This window comes from Leguminivora glycinivorella, chromosome 1 (genome assembly GCF_023078275.1).
Source record: "Leguminivora glycinivorella isolate SPB_JAAS2020 chromosome 1, LegGlyc_1.1, whole genome shotgun sequence".
NCBI classification, from domain to species: Eukaryota; Metazoa; Arthropoda; class Insecta; order Lepidoptera; family Tortricidae; genus Leguminivora; species Leguminivora glycinivorella.
This window is the reverse complement of record NC_062971.1, coordinates 16,068,865-16,091,382: the sequence shown is the minus strand read 5'-3', so window position 1 is coordinate 16,091,382 and position 22,518 is coordinate 16,068,865. Positions and strand designations below refer to the sequence as shown.

The 22,518-nt window shown below is 40.1% G+C and overlaps 2 protein-coding genes and 1 long non-coding RNA gene across 4 annotated transcripts in view; 2 read left to right on the top strand and 1 right to left on the bottom strand.

Moving 5' to 3' along the window:
• The window catches only part of LOC125231761 (ensconsin), a 33,372-nt gene extending 19,390 nt beyond the window's left edge, over positions 1-13,982 (top strand). Inside the window, exons 2-7 of one of the 2 annotated variants that reach the window (XM_048137369.1) lie at positions 8,297-8,566; positions 10,251-10,355; positions 10,578-10,835; positions 11,129-11,340; positions 11,714-11,795; positions 12,989-13,982. In XM_048137369.1, coding sequence (XP_047993326.1) covers positions 8,381-8,566; positions 10,251-10,355; positions 10,578-10,835; positions 11,129-11,340; positions 11,714-11,795; positions 12,989-13,240 — 1,095 coding nt within the window. In that variant the 5' untranslated portion in view covers positions 8,297-8,380 and the 3' untranslated portion in view covers positions 13,241-13,982. The remainder of the gene's footprint in view (positions 1-8,296; positions 8,567-10,250; positions 10,356-10,577; positions 10,836-11,128; positions 11,341-11,713; positions 11,796-12,988) is intronic. The other variant, XM_048137436.1, reaches the window with a different exon arrangement.
• A 253-nt stretch (positions 13,983-14,235) lies between these two features.
• On the bottom strand, positions 14,236-15,681 carry LOC125232043. The gene is made up of 2 exons (XR_007177700.1): positions 15,419-15,681; positions 14,236-15,152 (listed from the first exon to the last, which is right to left on the bottom strand). It is a non-coding gene; the product is annotated as an uncharacterized LOC125232043 (long non-coding RNA).
• An 877-nt stretch (positions 15,682-16,558) lies between these two features.
• Positions 16,559-21,890, top strand: LOC125227242 (actin-related protein 10). Its single transcript, XM_048131508.1, has 8 exons — positions 16,559-16,776; positions 16,903-17,055; positions 17,427-17,535; positions 17,859-17,967; positions 19,005-19,148; positions 19,891-20,102; positions 20,761-20,888; positions 21,261-21,890. The coding sequence occupies exons 1-8, from the start codon at positions 16,700-16,702 to the stop codon at positions 21,502-21,504; spliced, it is 1,176 nt and encodes a 391-aa protein (XP_047987465.1). The 5' UTR covers positions 16,559-16,699; the 3' UTR covers positions 21,505-21,890.
• Positions 21,891-22,518: the final 628 nt, after the last annotated feature.

Genomic DNA, 22,518 nt, shown 5'->3' with positions numbered 1-22,518 from the left:
TGCATAAATATGTATTTAAGTTTATACCGGTTATTTGTGCCGGATTTCTTTATGCAGACATTTAAAAAGCCAGCTTAGATGTGGAAATCCCCCTTTTATTGCACATAATCCCGCGACCAAGAACTTTATGACACCGTCAAAATATCACGACAGAATGCTACAACACAAAGTAATAGTACATTACGATACAAGTGCGTAAAAAAGGAAGTTCGAAACGAGTGGCGATAAATTAAATAAATAATTTAAATCTACACGAGTTACGAATTTCCTTTTCGCACGTGTATCGTACGACGTTTTTCAGTACAGATGAGCCTCCGAAGTTTTGACCTGACATATAATGAACCACTTCTCGCGCTAGTGCGTATAAAAAACACCATCTGTACTGAAAAATTGTATTTCGGAATTGACTATACCAGATACCAATAACTTAATGGGTATTTAATACGTATACGTAATATACGTAAAGTTTTGTTATAGGTACTTAGATAATTTCACTCTGAGCCACATACTAATCAGAGTAGTTCATTAGATAGCAAATATTTTCTACATTGCCCTTAGAAGTCACGTTTGGAATGGACTAACGTAACATAGTGCATCTTCAAAGATGGCTCCCACATAAACGTTGCACCACAGGCGTCGCCACACCACGTGGATTGCACTTGTTATATATAAGAGCGCTCCATTCGCACGCGGACAGTGCACGCGCTAGCGGGATCTCTAGCGCATATAATTACCGTAGACACTTGTAAAGAAGGATTAGAAGATCGCTAGTTTAACACAATTTGATGGAGCAAGTGAGTATTGAGTCATGGTTTTGATATTGCAGTATCAATAAAGGCAAAACACGTCTGGGAAACTAAGATACTGTAAATGAATTAAATATGTATCTAATGCTTTAATTTTATATAACTAGCTTTTGCCCGCGGCTTCGCTTGCTTTAGAAAGAGACAAAAAGTAGCCTATGTCACTCTCCATCCCTTCAACTATCTCCACTAAAAAAATCACGTCAATTCGTCGCTCCGTTTTGCCGTGAAAGACGGACAAACAAACAGACACACACACTTTCCCATTTATAATATTAGTATGGATGATACATTGCATCAACTCAACCCAAACTGCGAATGAGAGTAATTTAATTATAAATTACAATGATAATTAGTTTCAATTGTATTGCGCCTGCGCCGGTCGTAGCGCCGCTACGTCGTAGCAACGAATCGATCGTAGCAGACGTTACGCAAGGCACAATTTTCATTGCCTAAAAATTTCTATATATTCTTTAGTTGCTTTTTTGTCATTAAAACAGTTTTTAAATATTAATAACGGAGATGATGAGAATTTCTACATTACGACAAACAGAAAGAGTCAAAGTGTTATAAACAGTACTAAAAATAATATATTTAGTCAACAACACATATTTAGCATTGAATTTTCTTTTAGTAAACTAGTATCCCGTATGTACTAAACTTAGATGTCAGTATAAATAACGATGTTGAAATCTATCGAGTTATATAAGCACTAGATGTGTCTTACAGGAAATTTATAGCACACAATAGGTCCTTTAGATTTATCGACAGTGGCATTATAAGTATTATATTATATAATCTGTGGATTTGCCTTACAGGGAAGTTTGTATACAATAGTAGGTTGTTATGGTCATAGACCATAACTCAAAAGGCGGGTTTGTTTACGTTTGTATAGGAAACAGCAAGTGTTAGAGGAAGTGCATTCAGTGACATTCAAAAGGTATTAACTGTGTGTGGACTTCATACGTCGTTACTGCATACTGGTTGAGTGTGGGCGTATGTGCCTAATGGATGGGTGGTGTATACAACTGTACAGTACCCGGGCATTACGAGCCGCTGGCAGTTATTAAACGACGTCATATACAGTTAAATTAGTAGTGGCATTTGTTTACTCACATACCAACGTTTGGTTGACTGAAGTTATCAAAGTTTACTTTTAGTGATGCATAAAGTCGCCGTCAACAGAATTTGGGAACAATGTAAACAAACCTTGTAGTCAAAATGTCTTTAATTTCCATTCTTACTCATCAGATACTTACTAAATCCATGTGTTATTTAATCAATTCATCTTAATTATGATCCTCAACCTTTAATATAATAAAATTGTGCTAAAATATTGATATTTTATATAATAGTTTGTCTACATTGTTGATAATTTCTATTGACGGCGATTTAATAGGGTTTTGAGTGAAGTATTTTGAAGTTCAAAGTTCTTAATTTGTATTTGTATATGTATGTATATTTTGTACAAAAATGTTAAATAACAATTTATAAGAATCAAACATGCAATCAACACACATGAGCAATTATAAGATTCTTAATTAACTTATTAGAGCAAGTTAATATTAATTTTAATTGCAACTTTGACGAGTGAGTGGTGTAACCTTAGTTGGCGGTGAGCTATGAATTAGTTTTTATTTTTCGCTACTATTTTTATTTCGTTTCGAACTATTGTTATTACTATGTATTTTACCATTTTAATATACGACTCATGATTTTTTTGCAATTTTCTGCTAATTCTATGGACACAATACTTATAATATTCATTAAAACTTAGATATTATCCATCTTATCTGTCAATCTAATATAACTTATATCATAAACACTTTCATTGTTTAAATGGCCAAAATGACGAGATAATTACACGTTCATAGCGGTAGAGGAAATGGACATTACCGCAAGGAAGAACCCAGTGCCACAGATCGCAATCCGAACAACAATAGGGGTGAATGCGGTTGTAACGTGTACCTTCCTTCATGTCGAATGCGCGTTTTGTTTCGTAATCATTTACCAACCGCAGAAACTAAAAACCACAATACATATGGGATATCTTACGCTAAACTCTGGGCAGAGGGCGCTGCGGGTACATTCTAGAGGGCCTATCGCGAACCATAGGCATTTTGTCCCTTTGTCACACAATTGTAAATTCGCACTCTTAAGTGTGATTACATGTGCCGTTATCTGAGTAAAGGGACCTTATTATCGGTGGCGCTTACGTCCCGCGGCGTCGTGTTTGTATACGAACATCGTCATAACGGACATTGATAATAAGGTGAGAGGCCCTTTACCCAGATAACGTCACATATGTCAAATTTGGTTCGCAGTATGCCGTTTGTAAACATACCGCTTTGATGCATCTGTCATTATCAAAACTTCTCAAAAAAAGTTAAACGCATAAGTATGCATATGTTTTTTGTTGGTTTCGTCTGTCTCTATGGTTTAGTCTGTATGATACTACTGCAATTTGACCGCAAAATATTACCGTAATATTCCTTATTCACATTCGATTTCTAACAGTTTACTTATGACATTTCGCTGGTTTTTCCGTTTCCAAATATAGTTAATAGTGCTACAATCTACACGCTATCGGAGCTAATTTCTTATTTCGCCACCGGTGCAGGCGCAGCTCAAGGTGACGCCTTTCCAACCCAGACCAATGTATTAATAAACTTATAATTTCCTTTTAAGCAAATAACCAAAGAGATTGTTGTTGTCCACTTACTGACTCATCCGATTTGAAAAGGGTCTTGCTCAAGTCTAGAAACTTTGAACATTATTTATCTATAACTTTTATGTAATTTTCATTCGTGTTACTTTGATACAACAGCAACAAATTAGAAAATAAAATTAAGTAATCTAAACGAACGTTCGGACACAAAGATTATATTGCTCAAGCAAAATATGAGCCTGCCCACGCCCAGCTGTGCATATCCTTCTGACCTGGATCAGTACTTTAAGATAAGTAACTTTGTAACTGATTTAGATGTTTATACACAGCAAAAATATGTAATCGGCATCAAATTAGAAATATTATAATTTTGAAATGGGCATTAAAACTAGGACTCCGTGTCCAGTTAAGCGGCACTGGCAGTAGACTAAGTACACTTTTGTTTTTATGACCAATGTATGTGATTACTTGATTAGATAAGTAAAGTAAGATTTAGGATTCTTTTTCAGATCACCCAACATACATTGGTAGATGTACTTTCTTCCGTCACGAAAAAAAGTGTTACAATCTGATTAATAACTCCGTTAACGTTTTTACGACAGCACAATGGATCAATCATCTCAATTGTTTCAGAAAAAACAAGTTTTTGTGACATAAGATTAGCGGAGAGTAGTCAGGCCAGTAACTAGGGCTAATTGAGGCTTATTGATAGATGATTAGCAATTGCAGAAGCTATTTATATTCTCACATTGCCACGTGCAGGGTAATAAGGTAATCGCTCACGAGACATCGACAACAATAACAAAAGAGTAGGACATAATACAATTTAATAGGCAAGTTGATCATATTACGACGGGTACAAAACGTTCACGTTTCATTTTATAATGACTATGTTTGTAATTAGACAAGGTCGAAATAACAATTCGATTTTATTTATTAATTTTATACTGGGTTGAAAATTGAAATTACGTCCGTGTCAAAAAGGGTGGACGAGACGATACTATAAGAGCAGACATGACTTAATGAGGAGACACTCTGAAAGGTTAGGACAGATGTCGTCACTGTAACCGCAACTAACTGGGTACCTAGGTATAATATTGCGCGGTGTATCTAAAATTACAGATTGCTTTTTAGGGTTCCGTAGTCGATTTTTCATCCCTTATGTGTGATATATTATTGGATAGGTATTTAAAAATGAATAGGGGTTTTCCAAAATATTTTTTTGATAATGCTTATGTTTTCCCTTATTGCAACCTTTATTGCACAAAAGAAAACTTTAAAGTACAAAAGGCGGACTTAATGCCATGAGGTATTCTCTAGGAGTCAACCTTAAAGCAACTTAAAGTATAAATGCCATATAACTGTTTGTCAGTATGTCATAATTAATATAACATACATGTTTCAATTACATAAATAAGTCCTTCTCGAGCTAACATCAGGTGAGTATTACACATTTGCTGTGATGTTATCTACATCTTTACCAACGAATTTGCAACGCTTCAGCAGTTCGACGGAAACTGAAATATCACGTTTTGAAATTTTAATGATCTAGTAAATTCTACAATACATACTTAATATAATTACATGTCCTTTGTTCTATACAAAATAATGCATGATTTTAAAGTATTAAGCTGTGGATTCTAATAATTTATCTGTTGTGTAGACAGTGTAAATTGTTGAATAATGGATACTGATGTGGTATGACGCCACCGCGATACACTTAGACGGTTGGCCAACGCGCGTGCGCCGAATAGCGCATCCGTCGACTCTTTTGTGTTAAAATATAAACAGTGTTCAAGCGTAAGTGCCAAGTGCTTAGCGGTGTCGAAACGAGTGCGGTCGCGGTACGGCACTAGTGTGGCTAGAAAAGGCGACTCATTAACAGCACGCAAAACTTAATTACCAACAAGTAGGTACTAAAGTCCAGAGTTATGATTATAACTATGCAGGTATACTTGCGGCGATTGCCGCTAAGTTAAGTATCGTAATAGCACAAGAACCTATTGGATTCGCCAATAACATGGCGTACGGTAACCATATCACGAATACCGCTTGATTCTTGATGCTGGTGGCCACCGTCTAGTATTCAATTTACAGCTTAAACAAACAGTTTGTGAAATATATGTTAAATATTAACAAAGGTCGTGGATAGACAATTCAGTATAAACATACAAAAGTATGATTATTAGCACTACCTTAATATATTCTAGGTACGTTTATTTAATACTTGACCTTCTAGAAATTTACCTGTTTACAAGTGTCCTCGTTGCTGCATGTAACGTTCTGAGCCAGCAGAGGTCGCTTGCGCAACGCCCACAGCACCGACCGGCGCGCGGCTTGCTGGCACTACTCCCTATGCCCTCCAAAACCTAATGGTAAAACAAAAACATGTGACAGATTACTTTTGTACTGGTCAAAATATAAAACTACTTAGTTGCAATATGTAAAAGAAATGTACACAACGATATAGGTAGAAGTTATCGCTCACATTCATTCAAGCACGATCTGCGCCATAATCGTTATTGCACAGCACGAAAGATTGATTGGAAACATAACTGAACAATTGTAGTCCTGTCTAATAGTAATTCTCAGATGCAACAAATGACCTGTAATCACGAGCACTTTGTCAAATGTGACCGACTAAGACGACACCTATCAAGAAATAATATAGCACAGCAATTTTCCATAATAAACAATTAAAGGCAATCATTCAACAGTAATAAATGAGTGCAACACCACTTAAAGATTATATCCAGTGTAATTTAGCACGAGAGTAGAGCGCGTTGCAAATCTCTTCCTAGATCATGCGTTACCTAATCTGCCGTAAGATCCGCAACTCGTTGTTTCCAAACAGCTAATTCTCATCCAACAATGATGTTTATACAGATGTGTAGGTAATGCGAGCTTTCCTCTGTTTCCCAATGCCTCTAACATGTGCATTCATCAGCCGAGTCGGCATGTCAGCGACAGATCCGCGCTAACTTATTTCCATGTCTCGACAGCTACATCGTGTTATCATGTCGAAATAACCCGGACCGGCTATAAACAGGTCCAAGCCCGGGTTACGAGGCCAATTAATATCTATTAATCAACTGGACAAACCACCCGTTTACCAAAAACTATTGCAAAATTAAATATTTAAAAATCACATTAGGGAAATTTAGGCAATTACGACATAATTGTGGAGCAATCGTTAGTAATGCTAACTGGTCTGGTTGATGACATTTTTAACAATTATATACAGTTTATTTAAAAACACGATTCTCAGAGCAAGTACTGAGGAGTAAAGGTCATCGAATAATTACTATAATATGCTAGTCATCTTACGCAGACGTTAATAATGTAGTTAGGAGAGTATTAATGCACTAGATACCTACAAAAGATCTGGACCGCTGCTTAGCGGTTTATGCACGCTAACCTATCATGGAGATGGCCATGCACCAATCTTTAATCATATGATTATCTCACTCTGATTTACGTCCTTACGCCCTTGTGTTAAATAGGAAGAATTAAAACAATTATTTATTTTTAAACACGCAACTAAATAATGACTTAAAAGCACATTTAACTGAACATGCAAATCATTTACAGACGTAGAATTGCATTATGTAAGAACATTGTAAGATGCATTAGGTATTCAATCTTACGGTTCGCGTGCATTTTACGCCGCGGTTCTTGGGCGCCCGCGGTTACACCCTAAACTATTGTTAGAGATGAATATTCATAGTGTAGCACTTAGCACGCAGTCACAGTGATATCTCAAAGCGAACCTCGACCTGCATTTAACAAATAGTGTTATAACTTAACTCCATAGGTACTCATAATCATAACTTATTTAAGAGTTGCTTAATAAGACGTCGCTAAAGGTGTTATTGTTAAATAACAATGCACTGTTAAAGTCCAAATAAACTGTGCAGGTTTCAAATTTATATGATTAGTTCTTGAAAAGGCCTTCGAACGTTCGTCGTGTTCAGTGACCAAGAATGTGCGGCATACGTTTAAGCCAATACGACACGTAGTTGCGAGTCCGTTCACCTTGCTCATTCGACAGTTACATTTAATAAAGTAGTCTGTGTAAGGTCAGGCCTGTAGCCAGCTCACTACCCCGAGGGAGCCGCGAGGCCGCGGCGCGCAGACCGCCGGTACAGGCTCGCCCCACGCATGATCTCTGTCGTGTGTCGCAACTATATGATATGATCGTAGCTTGCGAACTTAAACGTGGTCGCAGAGCAATTTCAGACATTTATGGGTAATTCATGCACATTAAGTTGAGACCTACTTTAGTAAAATCATTTTGTTTGAATCCTTCTACGTAACGTTTCGAAACGACAGGTGACGACAGTATGTAATAAATAATTTCATTAGTAGGTATAGACCAATTACCTAAATGCAGGTCAGTGCGTGTATTGTTAGCCGATTAAAGCGTTTGAACGCGATGTCAAAACGGAGACCTAGAGGTTTATAGCATTAGTGCGTGCCCTGCTTATACACAGCGTATTACATTACACACTCACTCACACACACAAGTGCGGTACCTACCGAGTTGGTGAATTAATTAAGCTAATCAATTTTTTGCCTCATTGTGTGTCTTCAATAGTTTGGTGTTAAAGTAACCCTTTTCGTCTCTTGTTCAAACTCCTTGAATGGCGCATTACGCGTCGAGTCAAGTTCTCTCAAACTAAACCGTGTTTCTCGGTCAAGGAGAAAGTAACTTTTATTGCTTATGTTATGTCATAATACTGCATTGCCCCAAAGACATTTATCGAGAGACACACGATTTAAGTGTTCGTCTTCGCAATTTTAATAAAGTTGTTTATATTTGCAGATTTAGAACGACCTGGAAAATTTTGCAGCAAAGCACGGCAACGAGTGACGTCATAAACACACAGACACAGACACCGACAGTACCATGAGAACGTCCCTATTCCTGGCGGGCGCATGCGCCCTGCTGCTGAGCATCAGCGCCGCGCCAGCCCCCGAGCCCGCACCTGCGCCCGCGCCGGCGCCAGGACCCGACCCCGCGGCCGCCGCCGCTGCCATCAACGACAACACGCCCGAAATCATCGAGATTATTGCTCCCGCCGCCAGTGCCCAGGTCAGTACTGATAGTTAACAGATCCTCGCTATGAAACGGCAATTAACTTCTACCAAAGACATTTAACTCCGTATAGACGGATAAAGTTTAAGAAAAAACGTACACTGAGAGAAATTTGCATTGTGAATTTAACAAGTTCGACTTGTTGCGGTTTATCCGTTTGAATCAGCCAAACGTATGTTTAAAACAATATGTGTCAAGGTTGTTTTAATAAAATCGACTTGTTGATTCAAATATATTGCCGATTCAAATGACAAGTGGCTTGTTGTTTGAACCAAAGAGCACGTAGGCGCTATTTTAACCAAAAAACTTGTTGAACGAACATGAAAACTGGTTGTATTTTCTCTCAGTGTACCTCAAAGCCCTAGAGAAAAAGGTACGGTGGCCTAGATGGCGTTACACCTTTGGGGAACGCTCGGCTAATATTAATATTTTACATTTTAACACATATCAAGCTAACAATATGGGGCAAATTGTCAAAACTGAGGTTCAAAAGTTTTAAGCTTGTGTCGAGAGATGGCAGTCTATGCACTGTGATTACACATTTTACTTTGACAGTAACTCTCTATAATACTCGATCCTCTTTGCTTCTACGCAGACACCGACCTAGTGCTGAGAGGTCAATTCGAACTTACATTTTGATATCTAAATGATGTTATTTTGTTAAGGTCTACTTTAGGTACCTCACCAGATGCAAATATCCCCATGGACCTTATCATATTACGCGTGTGTTCCGCTCGTACATACAGTAGGTACATATATTGGTGCGAATGACAACAAAACCGCATCATTCAATATGACGTACGTTTGAATTGATCTCGGAGTCCTCGCTGCGCATTCGGCCGCGACGCCCATCACCGATTAATACTCGTAATGAGCGACCATCGTGAGAAGCATATTTATTGCAAAAAAAAACATTAAAATATCTGCGATTCAATCTAGCCCGTGTTGCTGCTTGCATGCTTAGTTATTAATCAAATCCTATAAAAGTTATAATTTTTTTTTTACAATTTCTGCATAGTTACATTCGTGTCTGCCGCCCAAACGGTAGATCGTCAAGTCACCTACCCGTGTAATAAGTACATACTTTGACGGTAGTCACATTAAAACCAAAGGATAGGCAAGAAAAGTTCGCTATGCTCGAAGAAATACCCCCCGTGTATTAGCGCGGCTCAGTCGACGTAAAGAACGGGAAAATGATTTTTAGGTTTACGATATACTTACCTAGATAGAAATCTCGCGATTTGCCGTATTTTATGATTGGCCGTTGACATATATGTACCAATATTAAACAAAGGCTAATAAGATGTAAGTAGGTACTTTAGGCATTTGTACAAAACCAATTATTTTTACAATCTTTTTTGAATCATAAGACTACATCTGTATAATAGCGCCTCGTCGCGTGTTTAGTTTATAGCTGTCACGCCTGTCACATTCATCTTCTATGGTGAGTTTAATGACGCCGCCTCACGCGCTCATTACACCGGCAATTAACCGCACTTCCTTCCGACGACTGTTTGCACTTTACACATTTATTGTTTGAAAAAGCAAATATATTTTATTGCATTGTCCTGATTCTTACAATAGTTCAGTAATTAATTAATTAATTATTGTTCTTATAACAAGTGTTTTTTAACGATTCTTAAGATATTCCTAATAACATGTATGGTTGTACCTATTCCAGGAGACGCTGTCGACGCTAAACCTAGGCGCTCCAGGTGCAGAGCTCAGCGAACGTAACAAGCGCACCATTGGCATCTTGCGGCAGCTCTTCCCTACGCTAACGCAGGTAATTTATTAATAATTTAAAAACACTTTCATTTCAGGTTGATGAATGATATTCAAAACATATTATACCTATCCAGTTATTTTACCCAAAATCCTACCCCAGTATCCATTAAAATAAACTTTAAGCTGTGTTCTTATGTTTATCTTCCTAGCTTTATGTTCCAGGCGTACAAAACTGCGCCTCGCTCCGATATGTGTAGTACCGTAGTGGGTTATGTTTTAGATTATCGAACAGAAGGTGCAGCAGATCACTAGCGTGGTACTGCAAACGTTCGGGCCCGTGGTTTTACGCGCCTTCCTGGGCAACCGTAATGGCGGTGGCGGTGGCGGCGGCGGTATGGAGGGCGGCGGCGGTGGCTCCATCGAGCTGGACGATGATGACGATGACGACGAAGCTACGACGACTACAACCACAACCACTACCGCCGCTCCTGACGAGCCTGAGCGTCGACGCCGGCGCTGGGCGCTAGTCTACCGCCCGGTACGAGGGCAGGGCCACGGCATGCAACCACGACCGATTACTATCGGAACATTCATTCGCCCTAAAACATACTAATATCTCATAAGATACTGGGTGGAGAATGTAGTCGTATTAATCGGGCGCGGCGTGGCCCCAAGGCATCCCCATAGCACGCGCACTAACCCCAGCCTGCCCAGGACGGCAGTGCGGGCGCGCGCAGACCGCGCGCCTTCATCGTCATCGTCATCGTCACCCATTGTATCCCCACATCATCCCTGATCACGATCATGCATGTAATATCGCATCCATTGCAGGAGGTGCCGGAGCAGCAGCAGAACTTGCTGTCGGGCGCCGAGTCTCAGCAAGCGGAGGTCCGTGTAGCATTCGGTGAACAGCAGCAGCAGCAAGCAGCACTGGAACACCGCTCTGACGAAGACCAGCAAACTGCCGCTCAGACCAACACCGCTTCCATTGACGAAATCACGCTCGATGATGCCGATAACAGCGAAGAAAACAGAAATAAGAGGTAAATATTTGTTATCATTTTAGATTTAATTAATAGTGTAAATACTTTATGTAATGTCAGATACAAATCACATTGTTTTAAAATCCGCGTAAACAAAATGCAATTCACTGACAGAAACCAATCAGGCAATCATATAAAAAGTTCAAAAATATTCACGAAAATCCATTGCAAAACTTACTAAACAAACATTGGTGATTGTGCTCCCACATAGAGTCGCAACAAAGGCAGCGCAGTTGAGAGCAAAGCATTATGTTTTTTGTGGAGCTTTTCATTTCGCACGATCCGATTTCTCGCGTAACTTGGCTGATGATGCGGTCGCGACCAATGTCCTATTACTTGACACTGAGCTAACTTGTATGACGTGTGTTTTTAGATTCCTGAGCTTCGGTGGCTCGTCGGGCGGCCAGAGCAGCGCCGGTGGCGGCTCTGGCAACTTCCTCTTCGATATCGTCAGGGTGAGTCATGCACCAACACCATCACAATCAACAATATCTAATTTCGTCTCTTACATCTAAAATCTTACCTAACTTTCATAAGCTCCGGTCTAAACTTATTTAACTTCAGATCCCTAATTCTTAAAATGACCAACTTCTTCGGAAGACTTTCAGTATCCTATCTGTCTATCTGTTTCTATCTTAACTATTTCAAATCCTGTAACTGCAACTGACTGAAACCTTACACATGTACCTATCATATATTTTTTTCATTACCTGTTTTTTCATTTACACTCTCGACACAAATTCAACGCAAACACAATTAGAGAAGCAATCCAGATAGCATATGTGTACTTAGTCATTTGTACAAAATGGTGTTCCACGAGGAGGGCGTAAGTCGGACACGGGAGAGCTGTTAGTCGGAAGGTTGAGGGCTGAGGGTTGTTGCAGCGACCAGCGGAGGCGATGGCGCGCGCGGCGGGCTCAGCTTTTCGGCTGTTCGCTGGCACCGATTCACTCAACCTCGGTCTCACCGCCTCCCACTCCGCCACGCTGGACTCTTCACAAGTACACAGACAAAAAACACAAAATGCACTCACATAGCTTGCTCGTATGAGCAGGCTGTAATACTAGAAAGCACTTTGTAGTCAGCTAGTTTTATCTTGCAGAGTGATTAGAGTTGCTGGTCGACTGGTCGTAGATTTCCATCGTTGTCGTTGTGAATGTCGCAGTTGCCTGTAGTGTAGTCGCATGGATCGCTTGACGTAGTTCTGTAGATATGAGTCATTAACAACTAACACATTACATTTTACCTATCTATCTTTCCGCCTTTCCTTTTTTCCTGTTTTACATCTTCTCTTCCGTGTTTCGGGTATCATCGAGAATATATCCTAATGCACTTTGTACGAAGTCGATGCACATTCTCTAACAGTCCAGCGCAATCGATATTACGTGTCGCTTGCGCAACGGCCGCTAATACCTACTCGCTCGAGCGGGCTGCTTCCGAAGCGCTGCTCGGACGACTAACATTTCATAACTTTGCAACACGTTGCTCGTTAAAAATTTGAATAGCCAATAACATTGTTTCTGGCATCGGCTAATTATATATGCCGCAGTTGGCAAATATATCGAGGGCGTATTGCGCGAACGGCGAACGGCGTGTCGCAAGTGTACAGTCCATGCCCATTCTTAATTCGTGTGTTTATATTTCACAGCTGGTAGCCGGGTCCTCGGGTGGCTCATCGGGCGGTGGCGAAGCTATCGGAGGGGGCTCCGACACCGAAGGAGACGACAGTGCCGCTAAGGGTGACAACCTCACTGAGGGTGTCCCCGGCCCTATCACGCGGTTGTTCATCATCGCCAACCGCGGCATCGCTAACCTCATTCAGGACCTCATCCTAAGATTGGCGCAGACCTCAGAGCGGATAGTCAACTTCAAGGCGCGATTGATCACCTCCATCATCTAATCGCCTCGCGCGTAGAACAATGCTAGTGTACTAGTGTAGTGCGCGTACGCCGCGCAGGGAGCCAGGGACTGACGCGCCAGGGAACGAGCGCCGCGCCCGTGCAGCGCCGGCGCCATGCTCTCTCCTACTCCGGCGCCGGCGCCAACCGCGACCCTTAATTCCCCTAGAATAAGAAACCACCGAACCTCGAGATGTTTCTCAAATCCCAAATATGTACCTAGATAATTTAAGCAGCCTTCAATTTTTCGAGATATGTAATAGCAGTGTAAATATGTAGCTATAAATTAATGTTATGCTTTATTTCGTTTATCTATTACATATTTCGAAAAAGCTGTGATTGAAAATATTACAAGTGAAGTAACACTTCGAGATAGTTGACGTTGTTGATGATATAAGAAAATGTTATTTACTTTAGTAGTAGCATGAGGACTTTTAGTGTGATGCATAAATCTAAATTAAAAAGAAGTTCCTATTTGCTTTCCGCCACCACTGGCGCCACCTACCCAGATGGCGCTCTTCATATTTATTACTCGCTGCACGCTGAGCACCGCGTATGCGCGAGCGCTGGTTCCCTGGCCCCTAACTGTAAGTGTAGTAGATAGACGCGGTGCGCCGGCCCCGGGGCCGCTGATCTGCTCAAGCTTTTTTTACCTAAAGTGACAATGTCCGATTCGTTTTTATGTTTGTAAATATGTATTATAGCGGAATTTGTGTAAAATAAATTTAGTTAGTTACAAAACGAGTATGTTATTTTATTTCCATAATTCAAACTTCCCCAAACCCACGCATATTATATTAAGGCTATGGAAGACAACATGGCATAGTCGTTTGACATCACCAATATAACCATTATGCCAGAATGTATGTTTGATCGAGAATGTAGACTAATTTAATAGAACAAAATTTCTGAACTAAGTACCTATACCTACCTGTTAGGTAATTATGAACTTCAAAATGGATCTTTTTTGACTAGTGAAATATAAATTAAAATCATGTCACTCTAACTGGACTATTTATTAGGTGTATATGTAATTGTAAACAACTATGGAAATATAGTTCATGGTAAGTCCATACGTTGTCTCTGTATTCATGAGAAACCACATTTAGACGATTTAAGTCGTGTTTACATTACGTCTTTTGTCTACAAAATTTATGAAACTTTTTCTTGCATTTTACCATTTTTATATGCAAGTGATATTTTAAGTACCTACCTATTGAGTTAAAATGTTATCAAGGTACCTACTTACAAAAAGTCGGTGACAAATAAATCAAAAAGTGGACATTCGTATTTCTTGCCAAAACTAGGTATATTTATAAAAAAAAATAGTTAGATTTTTATTCCAACTGAATTTGGAACCTAAAAAATTGGTAGGTAGGTACTTATTCTGGCGTCTTACATCTTCCGTTGATTATTAGTAGTATAAAAGATAAGCAGGTTCATGTTTGATTACCTGCTCCAGTTCAGGCTATCAATTAACATTCAACATTTTCGTGAACTTCACGTCAGGCCTTTCACTGACCATTTTTCCTAGTACCTAAACCTTACTTTAATAAATGATCGAATGTTCATAATATTATAAAAAAGTAATTGAAAAAAAAAAGTAAACACGACAAAAAATATTCTAAATGTTTGCACGGACTATTAAATCGCCTTATAATATGAACAAGATCACTTATACCTACTTATGAGTAATTAGTAAGGAAAGAGTCGACCAGTTTGGCGACGCAGCCGATGCAGCAGCGGCGGCGGGCAGCGGCGTCACTCGCTCGAAGCACCGGACGTGACTCTAGCAGCGATGGGCGCTGTGTCCGCGGCGACAGTACGGGTACCGGCGCCGGACACCGGACGAGCAACGGCCGCGCGGTCAGCAAGCGCGGCCGGGACACTCGTATCATGTGCGACGACAGGACACTGTTGATGAAACATTTCGTCAACCTTACCTACCCAATACTGAAACCGTAGGCAAGTGACAACTATAAGAAAGACTGTTTCAACCGCTCAGTTTGAATTGGCCTGTTAGTGCTATACAACCAGTTGCGTGTTGGATCGTTAGCAATTGGCCACTTGCCTACGGGCGCGGGCCCCCAGCTTATTCTTTTGAACAATTTGGGGCTGTTTTCTGCAATGCCAAACATATATATATCGGCTTAAATTAAAAATCCTAAAAATCGGTCTACCTGTTTATTACCTAAACTCCAGATTTTTTTTATTTTTCTACAGAAAATTTTCCGCATGTTTTTAACACATTATTAATGGCATCGGGTTCTCTTCGTAATATTTTCGTAGGTATTTACATTTTAAAAGTAAAAAAAAAGGAAAATAACAAACAAAAATTACCAAAAAACTCTTGAAAGATTTATTGCTTCGACCACATACATTCGTTATAGATTCTCTTGGAATTTGTAAATAGATACGTATCACGAAAAATAAAATAAATAAAACTTGTGTTGTGTTGTTAAACTATTGTTTCATGTCATCATTACTTGTCAATAAAATTGTCATTGTTTTTTTTTATTAACATTCGTCACCCGGCACACACTCATTACGAGGCCGTGATTAAAACGTAGTGATTCAAAGCTCTTTGGCCATATGTTTCCCTGTTGAAATTAATATACTTCAGTAGTGAACGAAAGTAACGTAGCGTAGCCTTTTGAGACACAGAACAAAACACGCAGCGTAATTTACTAACCAAGAGCACAATCCCTGACCACAAAGTACTAAGAAGATACTACGTATTCCCTGACGCTCTCATACATGTATCGTACGCCATGGAGCGTCAACAATTCTATTGTTAGCTACGGGCCCTGGCACGACTTAATTATTTTGTAAATACTAGGACCTTCTATAGAAAATGTTTATTTCGCGCCAATGTGGACTGACCAGGTGGATGTGTTTGAGTATATGTTTGTTTTTGTATGTTTGTTTTTCTAGACGTGCTCGCACTACTTCAGCGTTCAAATCTATTACCTAAACAGCTTGAATCGTTATTACAATAAATAGCAACACCACTCTAGTAGGAACATCGAAAATGATATTTTGTCTCATTTTTCAAGGTGCGAATGCGTAAGAGCGACAAGGTGACAAACAATCGAGAATATAATGTTACGAATTTCGTAGCAGCCGCCAAACGGCACCTACATTGCAATGCAAGAATTTTATATATATCGTAATTCAAGGTCATATTTTCTGGCTTCAACGTAATGTTCGGCGTGCAATATCCAGTATGTATATAAGATTCTTGTTGCAATGGATTGGAATGCCATGACGTCATCAAAAATGTCACGCTGACGTTTTGATTTTGACAGTTCTACATTCACTACATTGACAATAACAATAGTTTGGTTTCATTTAAAGATTCTTCAATCTGGATGGAATTTTCTTTTCAATTTAACAAGCAACAAATAATGTATTCATGTTTAGAATAAAAAGCCATAGTATCAGTAAAACTGAGAGATAAAATGGCTTTGTACGAAGGCATAGCGCTCATCCAGGAGAAGCAAGCAGTGGTGCTCGATCTTGGTTCTGAGTATACCAAGTAAGTACTACTTTATCCAGAATTAATATACCAACAGATTGTTAAAGAATAATTTACTATTTATCTGTCTTCTGTAGACCTAAGATGTACCAGTTTCTTCTGTAATGTGGAATAATATGTGTTTAGGTTCGGTTTCACGGGCGAGGCAGCGCCTCGCTGCATCATTCGCTCGCAATTCTGGAGCCCGGAACTGCGCCGGTTCAAGAGAGTGTATGACTATGCTAATGAAGATGAGCTGTATGATAACCTGGTGCACATGCTGCATCTACTCTACTTCAGGTGAGGTATCTAACTACACAAAATGTGACACTTCAAATCTAAAATATCTTTATATATAATATATTAACTACAACTTACTATACAACTTATACATATAAATTAATATACTGAACAATACATGTTATTCCAATATTGGTAATGTGGCATTAATGAATTATGTCCACTAATGCATTAATATAACTTCAATTTTGATCTTTAACACTTTTGCTGCAGCAATTAACCATACTTCATATAAGGCCTTTGGAACAGCAGCAAAAATGTTAATCAATGATAAAGTTGAATATTCATGTGCGCTATCTCTGCAGATTTATAAAAAACATAGATGAAATAAAACTACAAATTATTTACATATTTTTAATGTCTATTTTCAGACATGTGTTGGTGAACCCTAAAGAGAGGCGTGTTGTTGTGGCAGAGTCATTGCTGACACCCACAGCATTCCGAGAGACACTTGCCAAGGTGCTCTTCACACACTATGAGGTAAACTTCTCATTTTGATACTTTATAGCAACTGATTTTATAATCTAATTTGAATTCTCAGAATGTGAATTTTTTTCGCTAGTAATAAATTATACTGGTTAGTATAATACTATACTGCCCTCATAAGGCAAGTATCCCAAATAAAATTTTAATGCTAACATATACGTAAGTTTTCTAACTGACAGCTTCATTTTCAAATGTTTTTGATTTTGACATACTGCCCAATTGCTTTATTGGGCCAGTATATTAATTAGTTTATTTTAAAAACCGAATTTTTGTATTAAAATTAGTGGAAATCACTGATATATACAATTGTGTTGCAGGTGTCTGGAGTTGCTTGGGCCGACAGTCCCCGCCTGTGTGCATTGACGCTGGGTGCGCCCATCGTGCTCGTCGTCGAGATTGGCGCGCGCGAAGCAGAGGTCTGCGCAGGTCAGTACTTCCCTATTCATCAATGATTTACACAACTAATGGCCTGTGTCTAGTCTACATAGATCTAGCGTCCACAAGTAGTGGTCAAGGAAATCAATGCCCAATACAAAAATCTGTAAAGACTGGCCTTTTTTACATTGCTTTATCAAAGACATAACTATCTTCTGTCCTCATCATCAGCTCAGCTTTGTGTCATCATAATATTGTAATGTCGCCTGACACATCCATGTACAAAATTTTTCAAATTAGTCAAAAACCTGCAATACATGTACACATTACAGTTAAACATGGCTTTTAAAACCACATCGGTGTTTCCGGTATCACTCAAAACCTCAGACACCCCAACTGATTTTTATTTTTTTAAACTCATCTAGAGTGTTCATCTTTCAATCTGATCGTTACTTTTTTTTAAATTGAATTTTTAATTTTCTGTACAGCTCTACTTGACTTTTAGCTCTACACTCAATAAAATAATTGCTAACTACCATCATAAACCATAAGACTATTTATTTGTGTACGTTACTGCAACGACATAAGGTTTACCAATAGACAGCCAAGATGTCACTGTAAAACACTTTAAAGCTTTATCACAGTAAACTTCAAATTGGACAGGTAATCGCAGTAAGCAAATTTAAACCCAATATTCAAAATGACAAGGTTGTAATTAGGTACGAGTTCAATTTGTTATGACTTATGATAAACATTAAGATTAAACTGACAAACAACGTCAAACTAGTAGCGGAAAAAATAATCGTCCAAGTAACCGGCCAGTATTAATACCCCTAAATACTGAAAAAAGGTAAACAACCTCTAGCAATGCGATATACACAATGTTGTATTACGAGTACAATAGAATGGGCACGTAAAAAATAACTAATAATACTAATTTAAATAAAAATATTACCCCCATCAAGATATAGCTCAATCGATTCTACTATCGATTCTGAACAAAGTGTTTTCAGGTTTTTAGTGTTAAGTGAAACACGGTGTACATATGTATACCTAAACATGTTAATCTAAATGTATATTTGTTTCAGTGGTCCATGGGTCGGTGGTGCTAAAAGCACTACAGGCAGCCCCATTGGGTGCTTTAGCGGTGCGAGCCGAACTTGCACGCATCCTCGACGAGGATAATAAAACAGAGTTGAACCTGGACCCTAATGTGCTCGAAGATATTGCAGGTGAGCATACATTATAACTTGACAAATTCAAATGTAGCGCTCCCATAGTCACCGCCACCTTAACACGTCATACCCACCTGCGCTGTATTATTGTCTCCTCGGGTCTACGAGGAACGAGCAGAGACAATTTCTTCCATACAACCAGTGTAGCAGTAGACGTATGTGCCTCGCGTGGGTTTTCCTCGGCCGAGGTTACGTCTACATTGGCGGCCCGGCGAATTAAATAATATTTTATTAGTACCGCGAATCAAACTAGATAGGTAAAAACCTATATTAAGTTATTTGACAAGAGGAATAAGGGAAAAAAATCACCTCACTCAAGATACGTATACCCGAATTGGGTCACCGTTGTAACCTACTAATGGTATGGCCTATGGTCTAGCCTGTCTATCAGAAGGACGAAAAAAAAATAGTACATTACTGTCCAGAAGGACGAAAAAAAATAGTACATTACGATACAAGTGCGTAAAAAAGGAAGTTCGAAACGAGTGGCGATAAATTAAAACACGACCGAAGGGAGTGTTTTAAATCGACACGAGTTACGAATTTGTACGTGTATCGTACGACGTTTTTCAGTACAGATGAGCCTCTGAAGTTTCGACCTAACATATAATGAACCACTTCTCGCACTAGTGCGTAAAAAAACACCATCTGTACTGAAAAAGTTATTTGTGAGCCAGTTCAGACGATGCTTCACTTCAGCCCCAAAAAACATTTAACTCATTCAAACTCATGTTTTCAGTGAAAACCTGCCTAGTCACGACTCGCGACCGAGCCGTGCAGTGGGCCTCCGACACCCCACCGACGCCAGCCAAGAGCGTGCGCTACCCGCTGCCGTCCGGCGGCACTATTACCGTATCCGGGCGCGCGCGCGAGCTGAGCGCCGAGCCGCTGTTCCTGCGCGACAACGAGTACAGCTCGCTGCCCGACCTGCTGCTGCAGTGCATCATGCAGGTGCGCTGGCTCATTGCCGTGTTATTCCTCTCTCATCTGATGTCTTAGGCGTTATTTGATCCGCTACTTTTGATGCTGATTGTACCATAGAGGAATAAAAGTACCTCAATTACAATAGGTTAACATTTTATGTTGTAATTCAGTAACTAACTTTGTAAACTGTCACTCCTTTAACATGTGTAGCTAGACTGTAAGTGTTAATATAAGGAATAAATAAATAAATGAAAAAAGTAAGGAATGAATTGTAACTCCATACACCAGTAAATGCAAGTTATTTGTAGTGACATCTAGCGTCATCCACGCGTCAATCACGCGTCAACTAGTGTAAATTATCAGTATTGCTACTTGTCAATAGATGTCGCGACGAACAAAAAGTCTTAATTCTCAACAATTTTTGGCTAATATTACAATAGTATTAATCAGTACTCTGTTTTCAATTCCTTCTGCTTGTAATATAAGTTGTAAACTGTTTTAATATTACATTTTTGGCAGACGCGACACTATTGACACCTAGTGTCGAGTAGTGGTACTGATAATTTACGCTATTTGACGCGTAGTTGACGCTAGATGTTGCTACAAATAACTTGCATTTACTGATGTATGGAGTTAAAACTTTCCTCTATGATTGTACTAATCTGATTTCTTTTTATTATTTCAGTGCCCTATAGATGTGCGGCGCGCCTTGGCAGACAATATCCTGGTCTGCGGCGGTGGTGCAACGCTGCCCGGCCTGCGCGCGCGTCTGAAGGCTGAATTGCAGCACGCGCTTACCGAGCCCGTTTACAGGTATTTTATATCATCTATGTCTAGTGTCCTATCGACGTGCGGTGCGTCATAGCAGATAACCTTCTTATATGTGGCGGTGGCGCCACGCTGCCAGGCCTCCGCAGCGGTTGCAACCGCATGTGTTTATCAGTTTTTAGATAAGTCTATTTACTAGGCGCACGACCGGTATTGCTCTCATTTTGCAGGTCTTTCTATGATCAATCTTATGGAGCCAAATTAGTTCTAATGGCAGCAACCATTGGAACTAATTATTAATAGTAATACGTGTATTTGTAACAACCAACTCTTTCAAGCACGTTTCCAATAAGAACTGGTTTCTTACCAATCAATTGCAGGCAGGGGCACATACTAACCTTACGCTTTATTTTTCAGCGACCGCCTCCACCTAACATCCCTAAAGTTCCACAACGCGCCCGCACACCCCAACTGCGTGTCGTGGCTGGGCGGGGCCGTGCTGCTGGCGGGCGCGGGGGCGGGCGCGGGCGCGGGCGCGGGCGAGGCGGCGCGCGCGGCGCCGCGCGAGGCCTTCCTGCGCGAGCGCCGCCTGCGCGACTGGGTGTGCCTGCTCGACAACACGCCGCCGCACCATCCCGCCAGGGAACACCATCAGATCTAGCGCCGCCGTGCACAAATTACCTGCATTAACTAACTACACTCGCACTCGTTGTCGACGAAATAAAAATTAGCCTATGAGCCGATTGCGCCGACGATTATCGGATCGATCGACGTCGTTCAGCAGTGAATTATGGGTCTGAACGCTTTCTAGACTGTATCTGATTCAAAATTAATGCACTGTAACTTTAGATCTAAGCTGAATCAATAGACCCACTTGCACCAACCACTTAACTGAAGGTTAGTGGGCTGTCAACTGTCAAATTCCATATAAAATGGTGGGTTAACCCACCATTTTCGTTGGTGCAAGTGGCTCTTGGGTACCTAATACTTAACTGTATCACGTTTTATTTAAGTAATTTATTTATGAAATAAAACTATATTGTTTAACATGTAAGTTTTATTATGAAATATTAGGGCCGGTCCATAACTTATTAACTGTACGTTGCAGTTGATGATGATGTGCAGTTCCCATACAAGTGGCAGAGTCCGTCCGTATCGGCTTTGGTATCAGCCCTGAAGCTAGGAACAAATTATGGGACGTGGCTGACGACCTCGACTGATAATTGTGCACAGATAAACGTCCGATAGATAGCACAATTCAGTGTCCGCGGACGCATTCCATAATTCTAGGAGCATACTACGCGGTCGCGCGATCGATTAGTGTGCACGGTCTTCGGGACGTGGCTTCGGCTGACCAAAACATCCAGCGAGCCAGATTTCGATCGGACGTCCATGCGCTCAAGGCCACGTCCACGACCGTCGACCAAAGGTTTGCACGGTTAAGCGTACAGTCATCGTCCAGATCCGCGTCCGCGTAGTATGTTCCTAGCTTAATAAAGTAGCTAAGAAACGACCGTACCGCACCGCGCCCTTCAAATTTTCACGTAAGTGAAAGTGAGAAAACAAATAAAGCTAGGAACATACTACGCGGATGTCCGTCGTAAATCGACCGCGGACGGGGATCTGGACAATGAATATACACTTAACCGTGCAACCAATCGGTCGACGGTCGTTG

Coding starts and splice junctions, on each gene's coding strand:
- LOC125227242 (XM_048131508.1), top strand. CDS start 16,700: ATGGCTTTGTACGAAGGCATAGCGCTCATCCAGGAGAAGCAAGCAGTG. Junction 17,056..17,426: donor CTGCATCTACTCTACTTCAG/GTGAGGTATCTA, acceptor GTCTATTTTCAG/ACATGTGTTGGTGAACCCTA. Junction 20,889..21,260: donor CTTACCGAGCCCGTTTACAG/GTATTTTATATC, acceptor TTTATTTTTCAG/CGACCGCCTCCACCTAACAT.